Source organism: Drosophila rhopaloa, unplaced genomic scaffold (genome assembly GCF_018152115.1).
Source record: "Drosophila rhopaloa isolate 14029-0021.01 unplaced genomic scaffold, ASM1815211v1 contig_163, whole genome shotgun sequence".
In the NCBI taxonomy this organism is placed as follows: Eukaryota; Metazoa; Arthropoda; class Insecta; order Diptera; family Drosophilidae; genus Drosophila; species Drosophila rhopaloa.
The window spans coordinates 12372850-12400045 of NW_025335043.1; the positions used below are offsets into that span (position 1 = coordinate 12372850).

General features: G+C 41.5%; 2 protein-coding genes across 2 annotated transcripts; one reads left to right on the top strand and one right to left on the bottom strand.

Moving 5' to 3' along the window:
* The first annotated feature begins 461 nt into the window (after positions 1-461).
* LOC108051052 (mediator of RNA polymerase II transcription subunit 15a) lies at positions 462-27173 on the top strand. Its single transcript, XM_044458100.1, is given in 11 exon segments — positions 462-809; positions 2144-2733; positions 3030-3938; positions 4113-4335; positions 19669-20285; positions 20287-21602; positions 22078-22333; positions 22401-22484; positions 22543-22710; positions 23155-23383; positions 23443-27173. Coding segments are annotated over 10 exon segments (4638 nt in total). The 5' UTR covers positions 462-809; positions 2144-2253; the 3' UTR covers positions 23799-27173.
* On the bottom strand, positions 6921-11471 carry LOC108051053 (monocarboxylate transporter 12). Its single transcript, XM_017132999.2, has one exon. It carries the CDS (start codon positions 10502-10504, stop codon positions 8066-8068), a length of 2439 nt encoding a protein of 812 aa, XP_016988488.1. The 5' UTR covers positions 10505-11471; the 3' UTR covers positions 6921-8065.
* Positions 27174-27196: the final 23 nt, after the last annotated feature.

Here is a 27196-nt window from a genome sequence, read left to right on the forward strand (position 1 = left end):
GTTGTAACACAATTGGATTAAAGCCGCTTGATGCTTGAAAATACTTCCAACATTTTTAAAATTTCTTCTGCATAAAATGATTTATTTGTTATCAAAGTGATGCGGAATTTTTGGTGCGAAAGAAAGGCGTTCTGAGCTGTTCTTAAATTTTATTCGATTCAAGAAATAAAAAAATTCTATTAAAGGTAAAAACCTTGGTTACTTAATAAAGATATTCCTATTAAACAGTTTACTTTTAAAACTTTAAGAGCATTTGTTCATATCTGTTTTATAATAAAATACATAATTTTTCCAATATATTTTCAAAACTTACAGTACTGTCGTACCGATAAAGCCATTTAAATTCGCCCGCCCAATCGCACAGCGTTGCCACCTGTTCTCGATGATGATATTTCGATAACGTTTCGGGTGGCCACCCTATCCAACCGATTGCACGCGCCGCAAATTATCGCACTGTCATCGATGTGCGACAACCCTGGCAGCAGGAAAAGGTTCTTCGGCCCAAACGAAAAATAAAGAACGATAAAACTTTTTGTGGGCCCGCAGCAAAAAGGATCGCCAGCGAAGAGAGAGTGCCGTGCCAACCGGTAAACTCTCGACCCCGTGACGTGTGACCCCGCGAGCGTGCGTGTTTCAGTGTTAATTTGTTGGAGCAGCAAAATCGGAGCAGGCAGCGTGTAAAAACTTGCGGAATTATCGTGGCACCGCTCGGAGAAAGAGAGAGAGAGAGTAAGAGAAGAGAGAGATTGCCGCACGCATAAAATATGATCAAATTGCAAAATTGATTTCAATTGGCCACTCAACAAAAGGTACGTTCGATAAAGTCATCCCCCCACCCCTAGAATTCCGACAGAAGCATCCAAAAACCCGGCACACTCAATTTCTTTAAACCTTGGACCCTGATTATTCTGTAATCCCTGAAAAATACTCGAAATACCTAGGCATTTTACTTCCAGCAAAAGTTATTTTCCAATTTCTTTCATTTGCCCTGCCTCTCCATGTGTGTGTGTGTGAATGCGTGCGACTACGTGTGTGTTGTGTTCGGCAGAGATGAGTAATTTTCAACTGTTCAAAAACAATGCAAAAATACGTTAAAATAGCCACCCAAAAACAAACAAATCGTTAAACCAAAGAAAACTACTTACTTCTCGTACTTCCCCCTTCCTATATACAATTTAACCTAGTAAATCCGACAAATTAGCCCTTTGAACCTGTTACATTCGTGACCGATATTATCGTGAGCCGGCAAATCCCATCGAATGCTCATCTCTAGCGGGCGGCGTGTGGCACCATGCAAATTGACCAGAAAATACGATTTTAAATCGCCGGTATTGGTTTTGTTTTGATTAATTTGGTAGTTTTGATGTGTTTGTCTAAAAACACCCCATCCATTATCCCCATCCGCATTCCCCGTCTCTTTTCCTCTGTTTATTTGATTTTCTTATTACACCGACAGCTGTGCGGCGTTGCCAGACTGTCTTGCGGCTGCGGCACGCGGAGTGGCGTGAAATGAAAATTGCATTTAATTAGAATTTAACCCGTGTCCGAAAACGGAAAAAATGTGCTTCGCCGCCCGCAGATGTGGCTAATTTGGATTTATATTTCGATTCTTTTGTGTATTTAATTGGGGTTGTGTAGAAAATAAACACCTGCTGCGCTTCAAGTATACTCCAGTTTTTTTTTAGTATTTTTGTAGCAGTTGATATATTTTATAATTTTATTCAAATGAAATCCCTATAAAGATCTTTTTTTATGCTTACATCGTTGAAATTTGTATAGTATTTTTGCAGGTCTTAACAGTTGCTATTTAATGCCTGAAACTCCTAAACTTTCTTTCCAAACATAATACCAATTTTTCTAAAGACCTCTTATTTGAATCTCCCAAACCTCTAATTGGAATTCCAAAACCTCTTATTGGAATTTTGGAGCTCCGAAAAGACAGAACCTCTTAGAGTATTATATATATAGTATATATATATTTCGAAACGTAGAATTTCTATACGAATTGATCCGATCTTTTTTTTCATATTTTTAAAAGGAAAAAAGGTTGAGACCAATCAATACCTCTTTAATTACTTGTAATAACTATTTTATATTACTTCTAATACTATAATTAATTGGTTTTCCCTCTCTTTCTTAACAGCAAACATCAAGTTCAATGTTTGGCGCCTGCTGCGACTCTTGAGACTCGATTAAGCCACAAATAATACCGATCAGGATCTGAGCCAAGTTCCGAACTGAGGCTTTTTGGCCATGGCACAGCAAACGCAGCCGCAGCAACAGGCAGCGCCGCCCACGTCGACGCCGGCCTCTACGGCGGCGGTTTCTGGAGCAGCAGGTGGAGGAGCAGGTGGCGGAGCAGCCACGCCCATCTCAACGCCCTCGACGCCACAGCCGGCTGGAGTGAGCTGTCCGCTCAGCAACAACAACAACAACAACCTGGTTTCGCCATCCGGGAATAACAATCTACTGACGCCCGTCCAGGCCTTTACTCCGGCCGGACAGCCCGTGTACAATCCACAAGTGTACATGTCCGCCCATGGAGGACATCCGCATGCTGGAGCCCACTATCCGGCCATGATCCCCGCTCCGACGCCCAGCAGCACTGCTGTCTACGTGAACAACGTCACTGCCAATGTGAATCTGCATGGCTGGCCGCACGGGGTTCCCACTTATCTGCAGGCTGGAGGTCAGCACCACTACATCGGGCACGGCGACATGCCGCAGGAGCAGGTGTGTAGCAGAGCAGACATTACACTCATATGTCCATAAAGCCTGTAATTAATTGTGTTGTACAGAATGTCAAACAAGTTAAGGGATTAGCCTTATAAAAATTACTAATATAATTTTAAACAAATACCCATTCACGATTCTATAACTAGAAGTCTCCTTATGTTGAACCTATTTTGGTGGCAGATTTGACTCGATTTACTGATCGTAATTGTTAAATCCCACCTAGTGTTAATAACTTTTAAAGAGTATTTAAACTGAGTATTCATTACTAACTCTGTAATTTATTATTTATCCAGGGCAACACCGTGATGCCGCATCTGCAGTCCTTGCCCATCAACTTGACTGCCCAGGGCGGCTCTCCGAATCCCCACACTCCTGGAATGTGCGGAGGACGTCCGCGTCCCCGCGGTCGCCCTCGTGGTGGCGGTGGACCGCGACGCAATGACTACCACGGGCCACGTCATCTCCAGCAGCCACAGCAGCAGCAGCTGATTACCCTGCCGCCGCAGCAGCAACTGCCTCCGCCGGATGGATCCAATCCCGGATTGCAACTCCAGGCCGATCAGATTGGTCAGCAGATGCCGCCGCCCGAGGCCCATATGCAGCACCTGCCGCAGTACTACCCTGCTCCACATACCTACGCTTACGGGCCATATCCCTCGCCCTACTTTGCACCACAGCATGCGAATCTGCAGCCTCCTCCGAATCCCACTGCTGCCCAACAGGCCACCGGATCACCGCTCTTCATCTCCGGTCCGGTTATGTACAATCATGCGTGGTTCAATCCCGGTGGGTACATCTATCCCATGATACATCCGTCTGAGTATCAGTTCGTCCCGGAAGATGCTGGGCAGCCTGGAGTGGATGAGCGTGTCGCTCAGCAGGATGGAGGAATGACCCAAATCTGGCACACGGCCCCCATGTTCGCCGAGGATTTCGAAGCGCTCCAGCAGCAGCAGCAACAACAGCAGCAGCAACAGGTTGCTATGCATCCCAATGGCGGAGTCGCACATGTGGTCGATGAGCTCAACCACAACAGCTCCTCGCTGCCCTCCTCGGAAACGTCCAGCATGCTCAGTCCGAATTACCCCATCTACGATCCCCAGATGCAAGAGATCCAACACCAGATGGGTGTGATGCAGATCTATGACGACGGTCAGATAGCCGCCCTGCAGCCCATTCACCCAGGAGCAGTTCCTGTGCAGGTAAGTGGATCCATCAAAACCAATTTCTTTCTCGGTTTTAAATGCTTAGTAGCAAATGATTCTTATATCTACCAACTGACCTTTGATAAATGGTTCGCAAAACACTACAAACCGGATAAGAACAGATGTAAAATGAGATAATCATAATATTTATCCCCTTTTTTCTTTTTTTAGTACGAAGACGAGCTTGCTGAGTGCGGAGCTCCTCCACCTGGCGCTATTCCGGTGGCCTGGACTGCTGCCATGCCCTTGGCACCGGATGGCGTCCAGCCAGCTCTGCTGCCCCCGCCGCATCACATCTTGCAGCAAACATCGCCCGTGTTAATCGAGCAGGCTCATCCTCCGCAGCCCCCAACACCAACTCCTCAACAGCAACAACCCCATCAGGAGCAAATGGGTAAGTGCACAATATTGATTAGTGACCCATTTGGGAATTGGAATTTATAATTCGAGATGAGTTGCACTTTGACTAATTTCCTATTTTCCATTGTTTGTGTTGTTGTTTTTATTCTAATTTACTTTGATGCCAGTTGATAAGAATTAATTGTTCATTCAATGAAGCAAATCTTCAACTTTGAACAGCAGTTGATTAATGCACAATTTATACTTCAGCTGAATCATCAGCATTAGATTTATCTCCTTGTTTTGGGTCAATGACACTACTTGATTTTTCCATTTATCAGAATGCTGAAAGTGCTGCTAATAATGTTATTAGATTTTCATCTTAGTTGATTATCAATACAATAACTTATCAGAAGTGTGTTAAACTTGATTTGTTAGTATTGTATTTTAAACTAAACTAAAGCGATGATTTGTGTTATATTTTATTTTAATCTTTGCAATAATTGCCAAAAATTTCGTTTAAATACTTTTCTCATGATGATTTATTAAAAATTATTTACAATCAATTATATGCTGAGTGGTTTTCTCGATCATTTATAATCTAAACTTAAATTGCTCGATTTCGCTGATAAGGTTTAATTGTTCTTTCTGTATGATACCCTTTCAAGGGATATTTTTCTTATAAACTGTAGTTCTCAAAGCCTGATATCATACCACATATTCTCGGCATCATAAAATAACTTTCGATTTATCTTGTTATTGTTTTGAAGCGAGGCCACGACTAGTCAAAGATAATTTCAAACAGAGCGGTTTGTGGACTTTTAACCGGACTTATGTCCAGAGTATCTGCTGTTCGTGTTGCTCTGAACTTATTTAATAGCGTTCTCCATGTTGTATTTTGGAATTTGTCATGGCGTGCCTTCGATTGCGACGCCTGGCCACCGTGTTTATATGCAGTTTTTCGCTTACTTTTGCCTTTCCACGCTCTCTTTTACTATATGATATTCTCTCTACTTGGCTTATACTCTTCTCAGGTGTCACATGATGTATATAGCTGAAAAGTCTCTGGGGAAGAACGTTGATGTCAACACATTTTGCCATAGTTTCTGTGCCTTAATTATTCGGCCTGTTTGTTGCCAAGCCCTTGTCCTCCGATAAAATTTTACTTTGCGTATCGTCCTCTCCTCGTGGAGTCTCCAACAGGTGTTGAGCTTGTTGACCACTTTGTTGTGCCCACGACAACAGCACCGCCCACCCATCCAGCCACACACCTACTCTCTAATCAGCAGCACAAGTGGCTTCCGTCCAGCTCACTGTTGTTATTATTTTTTGTTTGCCCGTTTGGTGTGTGCATTGTTCACGCTTATCAATCGAATGGACGATTCTGAGTGGAAATGCCGGAGTAGGCGTCTCGACCACTTGCATTCTAATCGTAATTGAGTGTGTCATGTGGCCGGAGCAAGGGATTCATCTAAGCCAAGGCTGGCAGGGCAATTTATTTGCTAGGTGTCGGCCTAATTAATAAACAAATTTAAGTATTATTCAGAGGTGTTCGGAGGAAATAAAATTGACAAACAGAAAAAGAAATTTAGATTGATTGCCTATTCATTTATTTTGTAAGTAAATCCTAGGCTTTACCAATGGATGAAATACCCAAATGGATATAATAATAGGAGACAATTTTAATCATATTTATTAGATCAACCTCATATTTGAGTTTTTTTTTTTATGTTTGATGTTTTCAATGTAATTCTTACAATTCAGTGCTAATACTTCGACATTGAGGAAACGATAATTGATTTATGTATAGACAATTATAAAGATTACTTCATAGAATTCACATAAAGCTCAACACACATTGCAGGTTACAAGATTTTGATTGATTTATGGTCATTTCAGCTATATTTGAGTGCTATTTAAGTGTTATTTTTATTACCTCTTGTGTTTAAATGCACAGGGAACAGCCAGGAATATCGCACGTAACAGAGAGGAGGTCTACTGATTGAGTTCCAGTTGGATTTGTACCCGTATCTGTATCTATGTCTGGGTTTGTGTGAACGGGGTCCGTCTAGCCGAGGTTTTCCTTTTATGGCTGTTTTCGAAGCACTTGGCTTTGTCGACGGGAATTCATATAAACAGCGAGGCGATACCGCCAAGTGTTTGTCCACAGACTAGATTGATAGGTGATATTATTCCCCCGGGTCCCCTAAAATTAGTAATGTTACTGAAGTGCAGCCATAACTCCCCTGCTGCCCATTGATTAGCCTAATCATTTGGGGCGCGGGGTTTACGCGAAGCACGCCATGATCTGATTTTTAGCGACACCGGAGGGGTTTCAAATTCACTGATAAACGCAATATTTTAAGTCCAAGGCGAACTTTTGATCGATGGTTTTTAGAGCGCCACACGCTTTCCCTGTGAGATTATAATTGTGCTGAGGCTTTCACGATTTACCTCTGATATATGTACTTATTTCGTACTTAATCAAATAGAAGCGAATCCAAAGAGTCCATGTTTGCTGTTCCATTAACCGAATGTTGTGAAGGTAATCATTTTTGAATGCAATTTGGTTCCATCAATTGGAGTGGAGTGAAAAACCGTATTCCCCAAAAATACACACACCCAAAAAAGTACAGTTTCTTACAGTTTTTAAAATGTATGGCAATTTCTTTTATTACTATTCTGGCTGCTTTTCTCATTCCTTCAACACTTATTGTTCTAAATGTTACTTTTGATGTGTTTCCCTTTCACTTTTCACTTGTTGTTTGCTCCTGTCCTTATGCGTATAACAGATTTAGAATATTTCTTGTGGTACATATTATATACTGTTTAATTAGTTAGCCGCGTGAACAATTTCGTTTGTATAGAACTGCACTTGCCGTATTGCTTATGGTTCGTAGCTACTAGGCTATTTATTTGGATAGTTAAAAAACAGACACATACAAGCCTTAAAAATTCATTTACTCTTCTGTTTTCTGTTGCTGGACTTTAGTTTAGTAACTTACAAAAATGAGCCGTAAATTTGTATTTTGAGTTGCCACCTAAATGATTAGTGTAAAATTGAAAACAATTTTAGTTCTTAACGCGGTTCATTTGTGTTTTCGCTTTTGAGTTTTTTTTTTTGTGTAGCATTCTTTTCATTTCTTTCTTAAAAAATATACAATTTATTAGTTCGAAATTTCGAAATAGTTGCTGCTGCACATTTAAGTTAATCGGGCCACTTCTACTTAGCTACAGTTTACAGTTTACACACACGCTATATATCGCTATATCTCTACGGTATGACACATTTATAACGGCTGGCCAACAACTATGTAGTAGTAGTACACAATAATCTTTAATAGTAATCATAATGGTAATCATAGTAATCGTAGGGTTTAACAAACAAATAATAATAATAGAAGTTACTTTACAATATTTTGTGGTTGCTGTATAACAGTTGCAATCTACCAACGATCGGTATCAGTTTTCGATCGGTAATTTATGAGCGTAGTATAATTTATATATAGCCGAAGGTTTTCTATATCTTATCGCAAGCTAAGCTGAGTTCTCCTGGTAGAAAAGTGAATTTTCCGCATCGCATCTCCTCCGCTGTTGCCTAGGCTTAAAGGTATATATATATATGGTATGGGGCTGGCTATATATATCCGCCTTCTTCTCTTTGTATATAGGTGTGCTCGATCTCTGATCTTCTCCTCTGCTGTATAAGTAAATAGAAAAATATCTCACCGGATCTTCTTGAGCCCCGCAATGCCCCGTAAATTCATCATCTTGCCGTAACCCGTTTAGAGTTTCGATTCGTTTGTCTTCTGGGGGAACTGCGGATGTCCCTCCTCCTGCTGTGGACTCGCCAATGTCTTGATGATCTTGGGCACTATGGTGATGGGCTGATCCTCGTCCTCATCCTCTGCATCCTCGCCCTGCTCCTCGTCGATGGGCGTGAGGGTCTCCACATGCACGGGCGTCTCTTCGGCGGGACTGCACCTCTTCAGGCAGGGCGCCAGGAAACTGGTTATCGTGGAGATCCCGAACAAGGCACCGGCCATGTAAAAGGGCAGGTCGTAGGTGTGTGTAATATCGTAGATGGCTCCCGCCAAGGGTGTTCCGATCAGGGCGGCAAATCCTCTGAACAGGATCAGCAATCCAAAGGCATTCGTGAGCTTGTCCAGGCCGAGCAGATCGACCAGGATAATTGACGTCAGCGAGATGTATCCCGAGATGGCCAGTCCAAAGAATATGGACATGGTGATGTAGGCCGAATAGCTGTAGCACAATGGGGTCAAAGTCACGGCTATTGTGGAGACCAAAAGGCAGCAATTGTTGAGCAGCAGCGAGTTCACTTGTGGCAGGTCAGCCACCCATCCGCAGAACACACGACCCACTGTGTTGGTGATGCCAATGATGGACAGCAGCATGGCGGCATCGTTCTTGGGTATATCGTGCTCCTTGGCCGCATCCACCAGGTAGACAAAGGGCACATACAGACCAGCCATGCCGAAGATATTCGAGACTCCAATCAGCATGAAGACGGGATCCTTCAGCAGGCTCACATCCAGCATGGTGTTGACCACTGATTTCACGGAATCCGGGATGCCAAGGCAGGGACACAGGTCGTACTCCTCGCGGTGTTTCTCGGCCTCCGCCAAGGGATCCAGTTTGGCCACACTCTGCATGCTCTTCTCATATTTTGTCAGCGATAGAACTGAGTTCCTGTAGTTCGTTAGGGATTTCTGGGATTGATATTGGGGCAGGTTCGTGACGGATCCCGAGTAGAAGATATCCTTGCGGGACATGGGTCTCACCATCCTGCCGCTGCTGCCCGATTGACTGCCCTGCCTCTGCGAGAGTGACAACTTGGATGTGGCGAAATCCCCGCCAGCTCCGGCCTCCAAATCCCCGCGAGAAGAAGCTCGAATGGCGGCCAATGAAGGTTGATAGCGCTCGGAGGCGGAGGTTTTCCTCACCCGCGTGAACGATGGCACGGATCCGTTTTTGGGCAGACTCTGGTGATCTCCGGCTAGGAAGGCGGGCTGCGAGGCATTTCGGGTCATGGCATCTTGCGAGTGATAGGGGCTGTTCTCCGACTCGGAGTTCCGATGAGGACGACGTCCAGCAGATCGAGCCGATAACTGCCCATTGCTGTCACCATTTGGAGGAGATTGTGCGCCATTCTGCCGATGAACATCTACCACTTTGGATTCCGTGATGGTGGGCAGGGTGGAAACGGGGTGCAGACCTCCGCCGCCGGCCGCCTGTTGAGCCAGTAGCTCCAGATTCAAGCTGGAATGGACGCCGGGATCCGCATTCAGTGGCATCTTGAGCTTCCGCTCCATGGTTCCATCCGGTAGCTGCACCATGAAATGGGAACCCGCAAAGGAACCTCTTTCCAGCTGCAACTGCTTCTCCTCGTACATTCGCTGCATCAGGGGCTTCTGCTTCTTCTTCTTGGGATAGGTCAGGGGTCTCATCATGGCTCCGAAGATGGCGCAGTTGAGGATTAGACCCGCAAAGATGAGCAGGGCGTTCTTCCAGCCGTATTCCTCCAGAAGATAGGTGGCCAAGGGGGCGAAGGCGAAGGTGCCAAAACCGGAACCACACACGGCAATTCCCGTGGCCAGACTTCTTTTCGTTTCAAAATAATAGCCCACGGCTACGACGGCCGGAAGATAAATCATGCCAAAGCCGAATCCTCCCATGAAACCGTAGGTGGCCATCAGCATGCTCACGTTGGTACTAAAAGTGCTCAAAACGAAGGCAATGCAGGCGATGATGCTCCCCGCTATGCAGACAGCGCGACATCCGTACTTATTGGCCAAGGCGGAGACTATTGGACCGGCACTAAGGTAAACTCCGGACAGGAGACTGCCCACCCAGGCCACTGTGCCCTTGCCCTCGTGGAAATAGGCCACAAACTCCTCCAGGAAGATGCCGAACGTGTAGGCTATGCCATCCACAATCATGTTGCACATGAAGCTAGCGAAGCAGATGACCCATCCATATCCTCCGTCCGGCGGAGGGGGAAGTTCCCCGTAGACACTCTCCTCATCCTCGTCCTCCTCCTCATTGTCCTGATTATCCTCGTCCTCGGGACTCTGTTCGGCTGTCAGTCGGGCGGCCTCCTCGCAGGCCAACTCACTGTCTGTCCTTTCGAATCTCCTCAAGCGTGCAGATGAAGCGGAATTGCCACCGGCATTGCCAGGATTTGAACTGTTTATATCCACCATGGTGGTTAGTGGGCTGAGGGTTAAGGGTTAAGGGTTTCCTAAGCACACGCGGTTTTGGTGGAGTTGAGAATGTGGAGCGGGCGAATGCGGTGAGGAGGAGGAACGTCCGCTTGGCGTCGCTGCCCGCGTGCGAATGCCGAAGCAAAAAGAGAACCCAAGTTTATCTGGCACTCTCTTTTATTTTCTTTTCACTCTCTCGCTCTCCCACTGCAGTTGTGTGCTGGTGTGCTTGTGTCAATTGTTATTGAGTTTTTGTTTTCGTTTTAGTTTGATAAATTCATAAATTCACAAGCGATAAAAGAGGCGTGGGCTGCCTATATTTAAGTAAATATTAATTGATAACCACGTAAATAAATAGTTATTATGGCTCCAATTTTAGCTTAACTTTGTGCTGGTTTTAGCTTAAACGTTACTGTTTTTTTTGCGGTTTTTGCGTTTGTGCTTTTTATTTTTTCGGTTATTTCCGCTTTGTTTGTATATTTTTAACTTGCACTTGCAGCTGCAGCTGAGGTCACTAGAAAATGTTTGTTTTCCTTAGATTTTCTTAGATGTTTCCTTGCTTTTTCTTTTGGTTTTTACCCCCGTCTGACTTTGATTTTGCGTTTTGTGAATTGCCTTAGCTTTTTTTTTCGGGGGTGCTGTACGTACGTGTATACGTCGTAATTGCGAATATGCAATTGTATAATTTTCCGATTTTCAGCTTTGAAATTTGATTGGAGAGAGTGGGTGAGAGAAAAGGAGGAGGGAAGTGCGAAGCGTGTGATCGATAAAAAGAGCACACACACACTCGCAGACACACACGCACACTACTCGATATATTTTAGCTGCAGTTGCATTTTAGCGACATTGGATTTTTTGCGAATCTGGCGAAAAATTAACAATCACCGATTCGTATAAACAGATTAATATTTGCCCGATTCTGTTCTGGACTGCTGCGCCGTTCGCTGCGAAATGTGAAATGAAAATGAAAATTCCTCGTAACGGCAGCAAAAAGCGACTGTTATACGATATACAAAGACAAATTCTAAATTTCTGTAAAAACACACTCGGTCGCTCTTTTTCGCTCTCTCAATCTCTCTCTCGGTGCATTTGAAGTTCAAGCTCACAGAGCGCAAGCTCCATTGGCGGTCTCTCGCTCGCTCCCTTGGCCCCCCAAAAAACAGCTGATTGAAACAAAAACAAATCGCAGGGAGACAGAGAGTAACACAGAGAGAGACAAGACAAACAACCCCCCTTTGTTTGCCTAAGGGTTGTCTTTTTGTCTTTCTTCTTTTTATTGTCTTTTCGTTACTTTGCTTTAAAAAAGTAAAGCCTGAAAAACCGGTAACCGCCTTGCCACATGTCTACCGTTTTAACTATTCTATCGTATAACAGTCGTATAACACCATAAGAAATATCAAAGAGCGCCGAAACTGTTGCTCTTTGCTGGCGATTTAGGTTAAAGGTTAACTGTTTTTCGTCCCCCAAAAGACTTTTACTTTTCAAAAACCCACGCTCTTTTGTACAGGACACCTTGTATCTTATTAAATATTCTGTTCCATCACCTTATGTACTTTTTTCTCTAAGAAGACAAAAGTTAAAGATTTCATGTTGCCAATGGTATTAAGTTAATTCTAAACCGTATTTATGTACAAATACAATACTGTTTTTGCTTCAATACTATCTTTAAACAAAATATAATTCTAAACTGTTATAGAATTCCACAATTTTTCATTTTAAAACACCCTTCTTTAAATTTTAAATTTTGTTCTCGAACCACAATTTAAAAAGAAGGAATAATAATGTAAAGTCCAAAAACTCTATTTTCCAAAGCTCCAGTTGTAGAGGTCCTACTGTTACTTGAAATAAGTGCTTGGGTGAAAGTGTTATTTTTGTCTGCCGCCTTTTAGGCGCCGACAAATTGTATAATCCGCGCATTATCTTAACAGTTGGCTCACCTAAATAATAAAATGCATTCGACACGCAGCTGATAAGAAGGCCTTTTGAGATATATTTTAGTGATTTTGTTTATCAACTTTTGTCGACTGTTGCCATGTCGTAAAATCGTAAAAATGTGTTTTTTCGCCTTCTGGTTTATAACAGTTTTTCGGCTTGGTTAGCACTTCTTTTGTTGTTGTTGCGGAGATATGTCTTAAGAGATTGTTTCCGACGGTCTAGCACGTTCTCTTTGACACTCTCTTTTCTTCAGGGGGAGGGATGTGTGCAGTTATTCTTCTTCTTGGGTGGTTGGTCAATGTCATTCATAAAAATTCCATGTCAAACACACGAACACAGAGAAAACATAAACCCCTCGGCACACATACACTTACCCGATATTGTGGGTCAACGCTAGAGGGCGCCACTTGGCTCTTCCTCCGGTACTTTCCGTAATTTTTTTCTGTTCCGTTTTCCCTAACTCAATTTGTTTGCCCTGTTATTATGGCATTACGTGGGACTCAAATGGCCAACGCCTCCAATCTTGGCCAACAATCTGTGTGTGCCAGCGAATTACGCTTAACTTGACTTTACTTAAACTGAAATGTAATACGAAATAGCGGTAATCGCAGCAAAACTGTTATACCGCAATGCGTGTGGCTAGAATTTTCATTAAAAATGCATGGGGCACAAAATGCAAACTACACAGGAGTTTGGGAAAATGAGGAAACGACTGGGACATCCGACACGTGGAAAAAGTTTTTCAGTGGTTACTGTAATCGAGGGGGTGGGGATGAATGCAGGGCGCGGATTGGTGGGCGCTTCCACCAGGTGTCTTTGTGAATTAGCTGCCCCATTTAAAACAGAATTCGGCCCGCAGTCTGTGCCAAAAAATCAAAAGCACCCAAGATGAATGTCGGTAATAAAGAGAAGTACATGGGAAAAAATTAATCAAAGTAATTCCTAAAAAATTATATTTAAATTAAAAAATATTTACTTTATAATTTTTAAAAGCCTTTTTTAATACGGTCATACATGTTGGGATTAATACTTCTTAATAAAATGTATATTGAGTTTAAACTTTAAATTGTTACAAAACACAAAATATTAAAATACTTTCAATACTTATTTCATTATTTAAGTATTACATTTGTTAAATTATTTAAGTTTTCCTTATTTTTTTAACTGTCAGGGATGTTCACTTTGAGTAATGAATAAACTATCCTTGAACTATTCAATCTTTTTCTGAGAAAAAAGTGCTTTACAGAGACGAGAATATAAAAAGTCTTTTCCAGCTGGCCAAGAGCTTTCTTTCTTTCTTTATTTCCTCGTTGCTTAAAGGTTGAATGAACCAGTGATGACTCTTCAATTATTGCACCCCCACCTCTTTTGCAGCACCCCATTAAGACCACCCCCCTTTCTCATAGACCCCGCGCTTTCTTTGTTAATGAAAATGAAAATTGCGCATACGCCGTGTTGTGCAGTCAATGCTTTTCTCGCTTTGTTTGGCTGCTAAGCGTTTTTTTTACGCTGACAACGCTTTCCTTGCCATTGCTCCGACAGATACAGATACAGATACATGGGGACAGATACAAAAATACAGCTTGTAGAATATTGTGTTTTCAAAATGACGCAGTTTGTTGCTTTGACTGCCTGTTTTACCTTGCCGTTTTTTGCCCGCTCAACTTGTTGCGTTGCTTGGTATGCATCGCATGTATTTTCCGATGAGCCTGGCCTCTGTATCTGTCAGATACGTCGCGTATCTGGTAGCTACAGTCAAACTTAGACGAAAATAAGTCTGAAATTTTAAAAACGCATTAAGAGAGACTTTCTCTTTTAGCAATCATTTTTATACCCTTGCAGAGGGTATTATAATTTTGGTCAAAAGTGTGCAACGCAGTGAAGGAGACATCTCCGACCCTATAAAGTATATATATTCTTGATCAGGATCACCTCCTGAGTTGATATAGCCATGTCCGTCTGTCCGTCTGTCCGTCTGTCTGTCCGTCTGTCTGTCCGTCTGTCTGTTTCTACGCGAACTAGTCTCTCAGTTTTAAAGATATCGAATTGAAACTTTACACACACCCTTCTTTCCTTTGCACGCAGTATATAAGTCGGAACGGCCGGGATCGGCCGACTATATCCTATAGCTGCCATATAACTGAACGATCGGAAATGCCATAACTTTGGTGTTTGTAAAGTTAGGAAGTTGGGATTTTCTATGGGTTTTGTATTTGGCTAATCAATCCGACATGCCGAGTTTCATAAGGATCGGCCGACTATCCTATAGCTTCCATATAACCGATTGATCGGAAATGCCATAACTTTGGTGTTTGTAAAGTTAGAATGTTGGTATGGGTTTTATATTTGGCTAATCAATCCGAAATGCCGAATTTCATAAGGATCGGTCGACTATATCCTATAGCTGCCATATAACTGAACGATTGGAAGTGTCATAACTTAGGTGTTTTTAAAGTTAGGAAGTTGGGATTTTTTATGAGTATTAAGAATGCATCATATGAATAATTTTGGAGAATATAATTTACAGAGTATTCTGCAAGGGTATATCAACTTCGGCTCTGCCCGAAGTTAGCTTTCCTTTCTTGTTAAATATTAGCTTCTTGGTGATTTTATTGAATATTATATAATTTTTTTTAAAACTTTAGTTTGTCTTGAAATTTAAACTTTAAAGTACACAAGTACCTAAAAAATATTTATTTTTTCGACTTTAAGATAATTTTTAGTTAAGCAATCAACTGTAATATCATTTGAACTCAATGGTCAATTGTTTTAAAGAAGTTCGACTGTATCTACAGGTTCCATTGAAGCGAGTTCTCGTCCTTTTTTAATCTGTTACACGCATTTATATGTTAATGTGGGCGGCGGGGGGCGTGTGTGGGCGTTGGGCAAAGGATATATTTCAGCGCGTGTCCTTGAATTCCTCAGCTGTCACTTCACCTTAACTTCTTCGGATTTCTCGTCTAACCATCGATGTTTATCAGTTGATGCTTTAAAGTCACTTTCAAATAAACCGTCAACAGCCGCCCACTCGTAAATAATTCGGCGATAAGGCAAGGTGGTGGTGGAACCTTAAACCCTCTATCCTCACCAAAAACTTTATAGTTTGTTTGTTTTTCCTCTGCGGCGAAGGTCGCGTGGCTCATAGAATTATGCAATTTTCGTTCGCACTCAATTTCACTTATTGTTTTTAGCTTTTCCCCGCCCCCAATTGCTCGCTGCTTGTCTTCTTTGCTTTGGGTATTATTTATTGTAAATTGACACAAATGAATTCAATTGAATTGCTGCTACAATTCGTTTTTGGCCCTGTTGCCAGGCGGTGGATACTGTGCTCATTCTTCTTTGTTTTGTATATGGTTTTTCATCGCCCGATCCCCCCGTCCCCCCTTGCTTACCCCATTCAATGATCCAACGCTTGAGCAGATTACTTATCAATTTCAATGGGGCAGCGACAGTTAAAGTGCTGGGAACAAGCTTCATGATGAGAGACCACTCGTTAAATCGCATACGGGTCAGTTCAATCAATATTGAATGAAGGGAATGTGTGTGACTCACGTTACGCATTCGCCTCGTGGGCTGCAAAATAAAAATTTCTCCTTTTTACCCCATCCTGCCAATCCTGCTTTCTGCTCTACATGCAATTGCTTTTAAGGTACAGAAAATATACATTTTCCACATTGAAAGTGTTTTCTTAGTCGGCTAATTAGGCTAAAGACTTTCTTTACATTTTGTATATATTATTTATAAAACCCATCTGGGTGCAATAAATTCTTGAGTGCGACACGACGTTTTTTACTGGCTATATAAATCAAACATTCTTCAAAGAAATATTAAGAAGTGCAAAGCTTGTATAATTAGAGTATATAAAAGACAATTCCATGCTATCTATATGTGCCATAATTGCATATATTGCAGTATTCTTTATACTGGTTTCTTTGTTCTCCAAAATAAACTTTAACCGCACTTTGGCTTGCGTTTATTTTTGTTTGTGACTCAGTTGCGGAGTACTGATTAACAACTAATCAACAAAATGAATAACTTCCTATGGAAGGGGTGTAGGCATAGAATTACATTACAAAAAAGCATTTTTATGCTGATAATTATTTCTTCTGTGACCAGTTTCCTTTGTTATGAATCAAAGAGAGCTAAAATGTTTTTTTTATTTTGTTTGACGTTTGCTTTCATTTTATAATTTTATATCAATATAACAAATTTTCTTTATTTTTTTACTTGAGAGTATATTGGATAGCAGGTAATTTACTTATCTTTAATTCTGTTTATTATTTATTTGATCTGAGATCAGTGCATGATGTCCCTAAAAAACTAAAACATAATTTATTTTCTTTCTGTGTGCTAATATCGAGAACTAATTTTGGTTCACGGTGAGTGAGAATTAAAATAAAATCTTAAAATGGTGGGCGTTTATTTATTTTTCGTATATATCATATATTTATATCTTGATAATTGATTTGTGGTTAATACTATATTTCAAAAAATAGAGGCGGGAAGGCTAATGTTTCTTGCTTGTTGTTGATTCTCTCAATTAAAAAGCGCCCATATCGTGTTTACAATTTGTAGCTCTCTCGGATCGAATCGAAGCTCAATAAGCGTAAATTACTCATAGACCGGGTCTATGCCCCCCCCTTTCCACCAAGTTCTGTTGCTAGCTAATAAAAAATTGAATAAAATCGCGCGTTCAATAACAGCAACAAATGAATAGTGGCTGGTGGCAAGGGGGCATTAGGAATGCCCGTAAATGAACCGAATGTTGACCCATTTTCATTGAATGTTTGTTTTCAATTTAAGAAAAGGGAAAACATTTACCAAAATTCAATTAAATGTCTCTTCAAATTTATATGCGGCCTAATGTAGTGCAATTTGAGAATGAAAACAAATTCATTTGAATTAATGAAGCTTGGCGGGCAAACTGTTATACAGATGAAACCGAAAGCGGAATTTTCAAGACAAGTGGGTTTTTTCGAAAGCGGAAAGAGGGGGCTATTCTAATGGATTGACATTGTTTTGGTTCCCCTTCTTCCCCCAACATCGTCGATTTTTCATTTATCACATGGGACATGGAATAACAAATGGAAATTAGGTACAGTCTCGCTGCGTTTCTGTATTATATTGTTGTTTCGTGCCTGACAATTTCCTTGTTTGCTTTTGTTGCTGCAGTCAACTTATTGCAATTTACCTGTGCACTCATGTCTGTAATTATCCATCCAACCTTGTGACAGTGCGGATCTCTCTTTCACACAACCCCAACTCTGTGCGTCCCCCTCTATCGAATCGTTATGGCAACACGTTCAAAAGCTGTTGTTATTGCACCCAAACTGACACCCTGGCACAGATTTCCCCTATACATTTGCAACTATTTAAATGCATTAATCTCAGCTGCCGCTCCACACATTTCCATACAATATTTGCACTCGATTTGCTCCATTTCACCTATATTTATTGAATAACATTGCTGCGCGCACACTTAGTTCTCGGCTTGTTAGTCGCTAATTGAAATTAATTAGCACACTCGAAATTCCGGTGAGGGGGAAACTGAGGGGATTTCATTGTCATATGATGCTTTTAAACGGGGTCCTGGCGGGGGTGGAAATGTATCTCATAAATAGGCGTTTACCAGCGCCTCCCAATTGCCGAAATTGCCGATTTGAACGCCCCGCTTTGAGAGCACTTAGTGGGTGTCAGCTAATTCCCCGGCAAAGAATCAAAAGAAGTTGTATAAATATATTTGATATGCCACCAGTTTTAGCACGTTTAAAATGCCGAATAGATATAAATAATAATGATAACAACAAGTACAGACTGCCCTGGGAAAGTTGTCTGTGAGCTGAGATTCGATCGAGGAATAAATTCCCAGTTTTTAAGGCATTTCTTGAAGGGATTTAAAAATCGAGAAAGGAAGGCCGGTAAGGTATGTAAGCCATTGATAGAGTTTTAACTTTTAGTGGTTTAAATGTTTAGATTGATTCCATATAATAACAATTAAGACTATTTAAAATTTAGCCAAGTCATCAGTACAGAAGATGAATATTTCAAAATAAAATCTTAAAATAAGGGAGAAGTAAGAAAATATTACAAAATATTATCATTTCATAATTTATTCAATATTTTCGTTATAATGAAAGTTGTTCCTCTAGTTGTTGTATTAGTTATGTATTGTCATTGTTAATTGTATTGAGTAATATTTTCGCTTGCAAAAACGATGTTGTAATGTTACTGTTTTTCTCATGTACAAAAATAATATTGTTATTTGCTCCATGAAATTAATGTTGGGATGTGTAATCGATTTATTTATTTCAATAATAAAAGATACTGCATTTTATATCTCTGAAATTGCAATAATAATCTGAATCCATATCCGAATGTTGTCCCATCCTCTTTGAATAATTTAGGGAGCGATCTGTTTGCATTGAATCTGGGATGGGAGATCACATGGGGGTTGACTCCCATTCCTCTGTTGTTGGGGTAACCTTATTTCGGCTCAACTTTGTGGGCCTTATCGAATCGGGAATTGCTGGCAATGCCGTTTATCTTGTGCCCCGTATCAGGGTCGAGTGCGAAGTTCAAACACCTAGCAACAGGCCAATCGAATAGTGATTTAATAACAATTTGCCGTCGAAAAAGGTCTACTCTCTACTACTCTGGTGTTGTTTTTTCCCTACTTGAGTTTGACATGGATTAGTTATGTTTTCTATTTGCACTGATAGCTGCAATCGATGGACCGCTTATCAGTACAAATAAAGCAGAAAAGCGGACATGTGAGAACAATGCCTGCGGCAGTTCTTCGACTATCTATATATGCCCGACCCCATGGGATCGAAAAAAAAGGGGTATGCTCTCTTTTTGGATCTGCTCTGTATATATGAACAAAGATAAGCTGGCCTTTATCCGTGTTTACTGTGGATATTGCTTGTAAAATTCCCCAGTACTTTAAATAATAACAAATCAATTAAGGGCTTAATTAAGCATTAATTGCCTATGGCTACCAAAAACTCTTTTTGTTTTGCGCTCATTGCCATCAGCAACATTCCTTCGGAGCTTGTTGAAGTTATCAGCATTTAGCATCAATTGGCATCAATTATGATGATTTTGTAAATTAGTTTGCATGCGGCAATTGAATTTCTTCTCATATTTCAAAAGCGGGTGCTGGGAAATGCTCATTTAGGGTCAGAGTAAAAACTTTTATTGATTGTAATTTACTTTCTTGCTCTTTGCAGTTGACAAGAGTTTGATAAACAACAACAACGAGGTGGCCTTGGAAGAAAAGTTGGCCAAGGAGAAGCAGCAGCAAATCGAATTGGAGTTCCACCAGCAACAACAGGAGCAATTGCAGCAGCAGCAACAACAACAGCAGCTTCAGCAACAGCAGCAGCAAGAAATACAGCAGCAACATCAGCAGCAGCAACAGCAACATCAACAATTACCGCCGCTTCAAGTCGAAAAACCTCCAACAAAAGTGCCAAACCTTGTAGTAGCTACAGTGGCACCTCAATTACAACAGCCTCCACCACTGCAGCAACAGCAGCATCAACCTGCACCACAGCAACATCAGCAGCAGCAAACATCACCGGTCGTGGTGCCGCCACAGCAGCAGCAACAACCACCGCAGCAGACCAGCTACCATGAGCCACATCAAATCCCGCAGCAGCAACAGCAGCAGCAACAACAACCGCAGCCCCAGCGCAAGCCACCGCAGCAATATAATCAATCCCAGCAGCAACAGGTACGTCGCAAGTTCTCATCGGAGTACAATCACCATCACCATCAGCACGGCAGCAGCGATACAGGCATCCAGACTACCAAGACGATGTCCTGGACCAATTCCGCCCAGCACAAAAAAGTCCACACAATCGGTTTCGGTCACTGCTTCGCCCAATAGTGTGAACAATGGATCGGGAGTGGGTGTTGCAAGTGGCCCGGCGGGCAAATCCAACTACAGTCACACCACAAAGACATTCACCAACCAGCAGCACTACCAGCAGCAGCAGCAACACTACCAAAATCAGAGCAACTATAACAACAACAGCGGTGGCAGCAGCAGCAACAATAGTAGCACCAGCTCGAGCAGCAGCAACAATCAGCCGCAGGTGCGCAACTACGGCACCATGAAGGTGCCCTCATCGCCAGTGGCCAGTACAGCGCCAACGCTGGAGCGCAAAAACAGCCAACAGGGAGCAGCCCCACCGCCAGTAGCACCTGCAACTGCAACGCCTGTGGCACTCACAACGGCAACTACCTCAACGGCCAGCATTACGGCTACCCCAAATCAATTCCTACAGGAGACCAGCAACATTAGTGCACCAGTAGTTGCCCCGCAGCAACAGCAGCAGCAGACTGTACCCCAGCAACATCAGCCTGCACCACAGCAACATGTGCCCACAGCAGCAGCAGCTCCACCAACCAAATCGTACAGCACCTATGCTACTAAGAAGCATCAGGGCCATGAAACCGTGGCCTTGAGCTCCGTGGTGTCCTCCAGTTCCTCATCGAACCCGCAACCACCGCTCAATCTTGCCCCACCTGCCCCGCCAGCATCACAGAACAGCAGCGACAGTGCCCAGCTTTCGTGGGCCAGTTTGTTTGCCAGTAGCAAGCCCGTGGCCAAGGTGGCGCCCTATGAGGCCAGCAAACCTGTGCAGCAGCAACCACAACCAGTGCTCCAATTGGCTCCACCGCAGCCAGTCCAAGTGGCAGCTGCCGCTCCAGTTCTTCAGCAGGCAACACCGCCGCAGAACTTGCCCCTGCCCACGGCTCACCAGCAGTCGCAGTTGCCAGCTCCTGTGCCGGCGCCAATCACTCCGCTGATCACCCCAGGCGCACTCTCCTATTCGGCAGCATCGGCTCAGGCTGTTCCTGCTCCCAGTCCCGCCTCCGCTTCCGTCAAGCCCCTGAAGCCGGAACCTTTGCGTCCGGTGCAGCAACAATTGGATGAGTGGACCAACAAGTACGCCGAGTACCTGACACGCCACAAGACCAACCTGGCGGCGATTAGCCTGCGTCCACGGGGACTGACCAACAGGTCCAACTACTGCTACATCAACTCGATCCTGCAGGCCCTGCTCGGCTGCTCGCCGTTCTACAACCTGCTGCGCTCCATTCCCAAGCAGGCAGCTGTCTTAAGCGAGGTCAAAACGCCCACGGTGAATGCCATGTAAGTAATGGAAAACGCTATTTAAGATAGGGAATTTGATCAGTTACATTTCTGATTGAAAACTAGGAATAGTATACATAGTTTAACTGCACATTTCTCAAAATGAAGTAAAAAAAAATATGGGGTTAGTCTATTTTTATTGCCTGGAATTTATTTAACGACAAACCACAGGCAAGTCAACAGACACTTCGGCACCAATTGCCAGCCGGCGTCTGTGTTACGTTCGTGGAAGATGAAATGCCACCAGCCCCGTCTGCAATCTCTGGTTTCCTCCGTTTTGGCGGAAGCTGGTGAATGTTGGGGTTGGTGCACGTGCCCCACTTTTGAGCAGAGGACCTTCATTTAATGGATTTCCTAAGCAGAAGCGGTCACATACACTTTTAATTACAATTTAAAATTTTTTGCTAATTTATTCGATATGATGTCTATGATAAAACTATATTCTAATTTTAATTCCTATTTTTACCGCTTATAGGATGTCTTTTATGACCAACTTTTCATCGCTACCCAGCGGACTGCGCTTGCGCTTGAACAACCTAAACAAGGGATCTCAAAGCAAGGGCAAGGATGAGTTTATTGGCTCAGATCTGCAATGCGACATGGCCTTTGAACCCACAGATATCTACAAGTTGTGGAACGACAGTCGCGAGGAGCATGTCGAAGGTCGCCAGGAAGATGCCGAGGAATTTCTGGGATATGTGCTAAACAAGCTCAACGATGAGATGTTGGAGGTGGATAATATAAATCTAAATCTTTGGATTGTACAATTTACTCATTGGCTTTTGCCTTTTCTTGCAGGTGATTAAACTGATTGACAAACCCACCTCTCAGCAAAATGGTCAGGAGCCACCAGAGCCAGAAGATGGCGGCGATGTCTGGCAGGTAAGTGAATGCTGCAATCATAATTTAATTTAAACTAATTAAATATTTGTCCCACCAGATGATTTGCAACAATCGTAACAAGGGCAGTGTCACCCGCCAAACCGACTTCGGACGCACTCCCATAAGTGAAATCTTCCGAGGAGAACTGCGTTCCCGGCTGCAACGAGAGGGAGAACACTCCACGGATGTGATTCAGCCTTTCTTTACGCTTCAATTAAACATCGAAGTGAGTTTAGTGAAATTTAGAGTAGTAGTTCTGATAAGAAGAATCTTAAGTTACCAACTCTTAATGTCTAAAATGTTCTGTCTGTTTGAGATCCCTGAATGCTGTTAATATTGAACAGCTACTATATATAGCTACTAAATCATTCAAAGCCCAGCCACAGACAAGTCAACAGACACTTCGGCACCATTAACCAGCCGGCGTCTGTGTTACGTTCGTGGGAGATGAAATGTCGCCGACCCCGCCTACGTTTGGTGACTGTCTCCGTTCTGGCGATAGTCACTATTGACGTTGGGGTTGGTGCACGTGCTTTGCTTTTCATTTGAGAATATCCTATTTAATAGGTTCTCTCTTAAACAGTGGGCACAAACAATTCAAAATATCTAGTTCTTCAGGAAATTTAGATTTTAAATATGTATTACATTCCTGAATTTTTTTTCCTTATAGAAAGCTGCATCCGTGAAGGAGGCGCTGGAGATCCTGGTGGGTCGCGATCAGCTGGAGGGCGTCACCGGCAGCAAGACCAAGCAGGAGGTGGTGGCCTGGCAGCAAATGACGCTGGAGAAACTGCCCGTCGTCCTGATATTGCATTTAAAGTACTTTGATTACCGCTCTGATGGGTGCACAAAGATTTTGAAGAAGGTGGAGTTCCCCGTGGAACTAAAGATTGATGCCAGTATGTTGCAATGAAATCGCTGATACGACGTCTCTATTAATTGTCTTTATTTGTTACAGAAATCCTCGGCTCGAAGAAGACCTCGCAGAAGCAGCGCGCCTACCGTCTGTTTGCGGTTGTCTATCACGACGGCAAGGAGGCCTCAAAGGGCCACTACATCACGGACGTGTTCCACACGGGCTACAACAGCTGGCTGCGCTACGACGACAGCTCGGTGAAGCCGGTCAGCGAGAAGCACGTTCTCCAGCCGCACACGCCGCGGGTGCCTTATCTTCTCTACTACCGCCGCTCCGATACTCTGCCCCCGCAGCAGCATCAGCAATCCCAGCAGCAGACCACCAACGGCGGTGGATCAGGAGCTGGCGGCGGAGTGTTGGGCAGCTCCTCCTCATCGAATGCCGGGGACAACAAGTGAAAGCCAACCGCAACGGGGCGTTGTAAAATACATCAGAACTTTAAGTGTTAGGCGATAGACCATATATATTTTTGTGTCAGTGCGTGTGAGCGAGAGTGCGAGTTTGGTTTTATATGCATATACATATACAAATTAACAATTAGATATATTCGAGCGGTATATATTTAAGCCCAAAGTCCAAAGCGCATGTCCGTGTGTAAGAGTGCGATTGTGTGAGAAAGAAACTTAGCTCTAAGCTAGACTAGAATTAAGTTGAGCAGAAACATAAGCAGCAACAAAACTCGTTGAAACGAAAACTTTGTACAAAGAGTAGGAGGAACGGAAGAACTCTGTAAACTAAACAGCGAGCAAATTATCATATAGTGTTAAATCTACGAACTCCTTCAGCAAAGCGAAACTCCCCCATTTATCTGAGGCACAAAAAGGTCTCCCAGCCGTTATACGTAGTGAGTGTGCATAGCTGTTAGGAAAGCCCCCAAATACACTAGAATTTTTTTCGATATGTTATGACAAACGCTTAGAGCTGTAAATATACACAAATAATCATATATTGTAGTTGATCAGTTTCGCGACATGCAGCATGCATTTAAACAAACCAACCCAGCAACAATATATCGGATGCTTTGAATATGCTTTAATGAAATATACATTTAGAACCAGGGTATTTTCGACACAAAGAGTAAATACAGGCAGTGGTGGTCATAGTAATAGCCGAATAAATCTCGAAATCTACAGGCCAAATTGTGTTAGTTTGTAAACGGTCTGGAAGATCAAATTTAGGTTGAATATTTCCTTACTAAAATCTTATTTTGTTTAACGAGTTTTGCTCATATCGAAGCCGCAAAACATTTGAACGTCAGCCTGCAATATTTTAAATGAAATTGAAAGTAAAGAACTAAAAATGTAATCTTCAAGGCTATTATTATTTGGACCACAACTGTGCGTTTCATTATTTTGTACACGTTTAAAAGCAGATAATAAGTTAACAGCGCGGTAATTTTGTAATTTATTTTATATGTTGTTTAGTTTTACATGCAATCAATTAAGGACAGGCAGATTCATATATATATACAAAACTTGTTATTCATAGTTAGTGAAACTTTTTTGGGAATTGTCCCTGGCTTGGATTCGTTGTTTGCCTTGATGATATTCGAGTTCTATTTAACTTTTCTTAGGTCTAGAGCATTTAGTTTGTACATCATGTTAGAGAATTCTGTTGGGATTGAAACACAAGATTTGAAAGGGAAAAAATAAAAATGTGTAATGGGGTCAGAACTAAAACTAATCAATCATACTAGTTGATAGCTATCTAACAAACGTATACACCCATATATATTTTCTTAAGCTATAAAAACGCATATATATTATTTATAGATATCGTGCCAATGTTAAAACATCTAAAAATTTACAAAAAAAAAAAAAGGAATTTGAATAAGAAAAGCTAAATAACTTGTCAAAGCTTTGTATAGTCAGCGGCTAAACGAGAAAGGAATATATTCAATTAATCAATTAAGAATTACGTATCTTAAAATCTATTTGGGGATTTACTAAAATTTTCAGTGACTTTAAAAACAATAGTTTGGGCGTCAAAACATGGTAACGGAATATGTTTCTATACAATTTCATTGCATACTTTTGGACCGTCGTGCTATAATTTTTTGGAGACTGAAAATTTTTGAGATCTTCATTGATCATGGGTATGCGTGACTTTCCCGCAGGAAAAGTGTTGGCTCTTAAATGGATTGTGATCCCATAATCTACTTAAGTGCCAGGACTTCAGTGGGGAAAGCGGAAATCTTGAAATATAATAAAGAAATATTAATAAGCTAATCGTATACTAGAGAAATGCATTGACATATTTAACGTATATTATGAATAGGACAGAAAGCGAAACCATAAATATAAATCTACATATATATATATTTTGATGTTATACAATTATGAACTAATTGTAAGCCAAATTATAGGAAAACATTTTTTATAGAAACGTGTACGCGTCAGCGTTTTGCTAGTTACAAATAGGTTCCTAAAACTTTACGAAAAAGCAAAAAAAAAAAGTTATAATAACAATAAATTGATACAACCACAAAACGTAACGAAATGTTGAAGCAGAGAAAGCAAAAAATATTAAAAAATATTAATACTGATATATGTAGTTTAAAGCCAAGCTTAACCCATAAACACTAAAATAAAACTGAAAACAAACAAACCTACAAAACATATAAATTTATAAATCCAATTTATATAAAAACCAAGCAAAGCAAAGAATGAAAAAGATTGAAAAAAGTTGAATTACCAATTACATATATTTTTGCAAGCGAAATTAAAATGTCAAACATAAACGAAAAAACATGTAGGATTAATAATACAACTAAAGACGTAAAATTGTAACATTTTGGATATATTCATGTATTAATTTTTTTTGTCATATTTGTTATGTAATTTATGGAATACTCCAAAATAGGATTTGTTTATTCTTATTTTAAAACTAATTTTATAATTAAACCAGCACTAATTGTTTTGTCCAACCCGAAGAGTGTGTTTTAAAACTATTTTGAAAACGGAATCGAAAACTGAATTTATTTCATATTTAACCATTTATCTTTTATTTTGTAAAAACCACTTACTGCCTAATAGTCTTCAAACGCACTGTTCCTATGTCCTACTTTTTTTTTGTATAACCAAAACATGATTTTTCATAATTTTTGTAATATTCTTTTACATTTTGTTGTCCTTGATTTATGTATTTCATAATTTCTAAGTAGTTTCTAAGGCTGTGTAACTAACTAAAAATAAGTACTAACACTTTTTGCGTATGGTCAGGTGTGGAGCGGGATCATTACTCACGATTGTTGTAAATGAGTTTGCCGGACAATTTTTGTTTATTTCGCCACGTTTTCCTATTTTTGAGGCCTCTGGCGACAGGCTCCTCCGATAAACAGAAATTGGCAAGTGCACTTACTAAACGTATAATGAGGAATAGCGTTTAATCGGGGAAGAAATCGGAATAATAGAGCAGCTCTAAGTAAGTTTAGCCAGCAGACAAACTAATATTAAACGTTTTGTAACCAAGTTTTCTAAGGCCAGGGATGAGTGGAAAGAAAAGCGCTGGCCAAAAAAAACGAGAATAACAAGACACTAGATGTTTAACAATGCGAAATGATTAACAAAACAAACTGAAGTGAAATAATTAGTCCACATTTAGTCTAAAGAAACCATGCTAAAGTAAATCTACAAACTAAAACGAATTCAGTTGTACTAAGTAAATGTAACAAGCGGATAATATTGTACCATGGAAAGCAAAAACATAAACAAATGAAATGAAACATTATCTAGCAATAAAATAAAATGAGTGATTTCATTGCCACAAGCAAAGCGGTTCGATTCGGTGGATTAAA

What these genes read in the sequence shown, in the direction of transcription:
- LOC108051053 (XM_017132999.2), bottom strand. Translation starts at nt 10,504, where the DNA reads ATGGTGGATATAAACAGTTCAAATCCTGGCAATGCCGGTGGCAATTCC.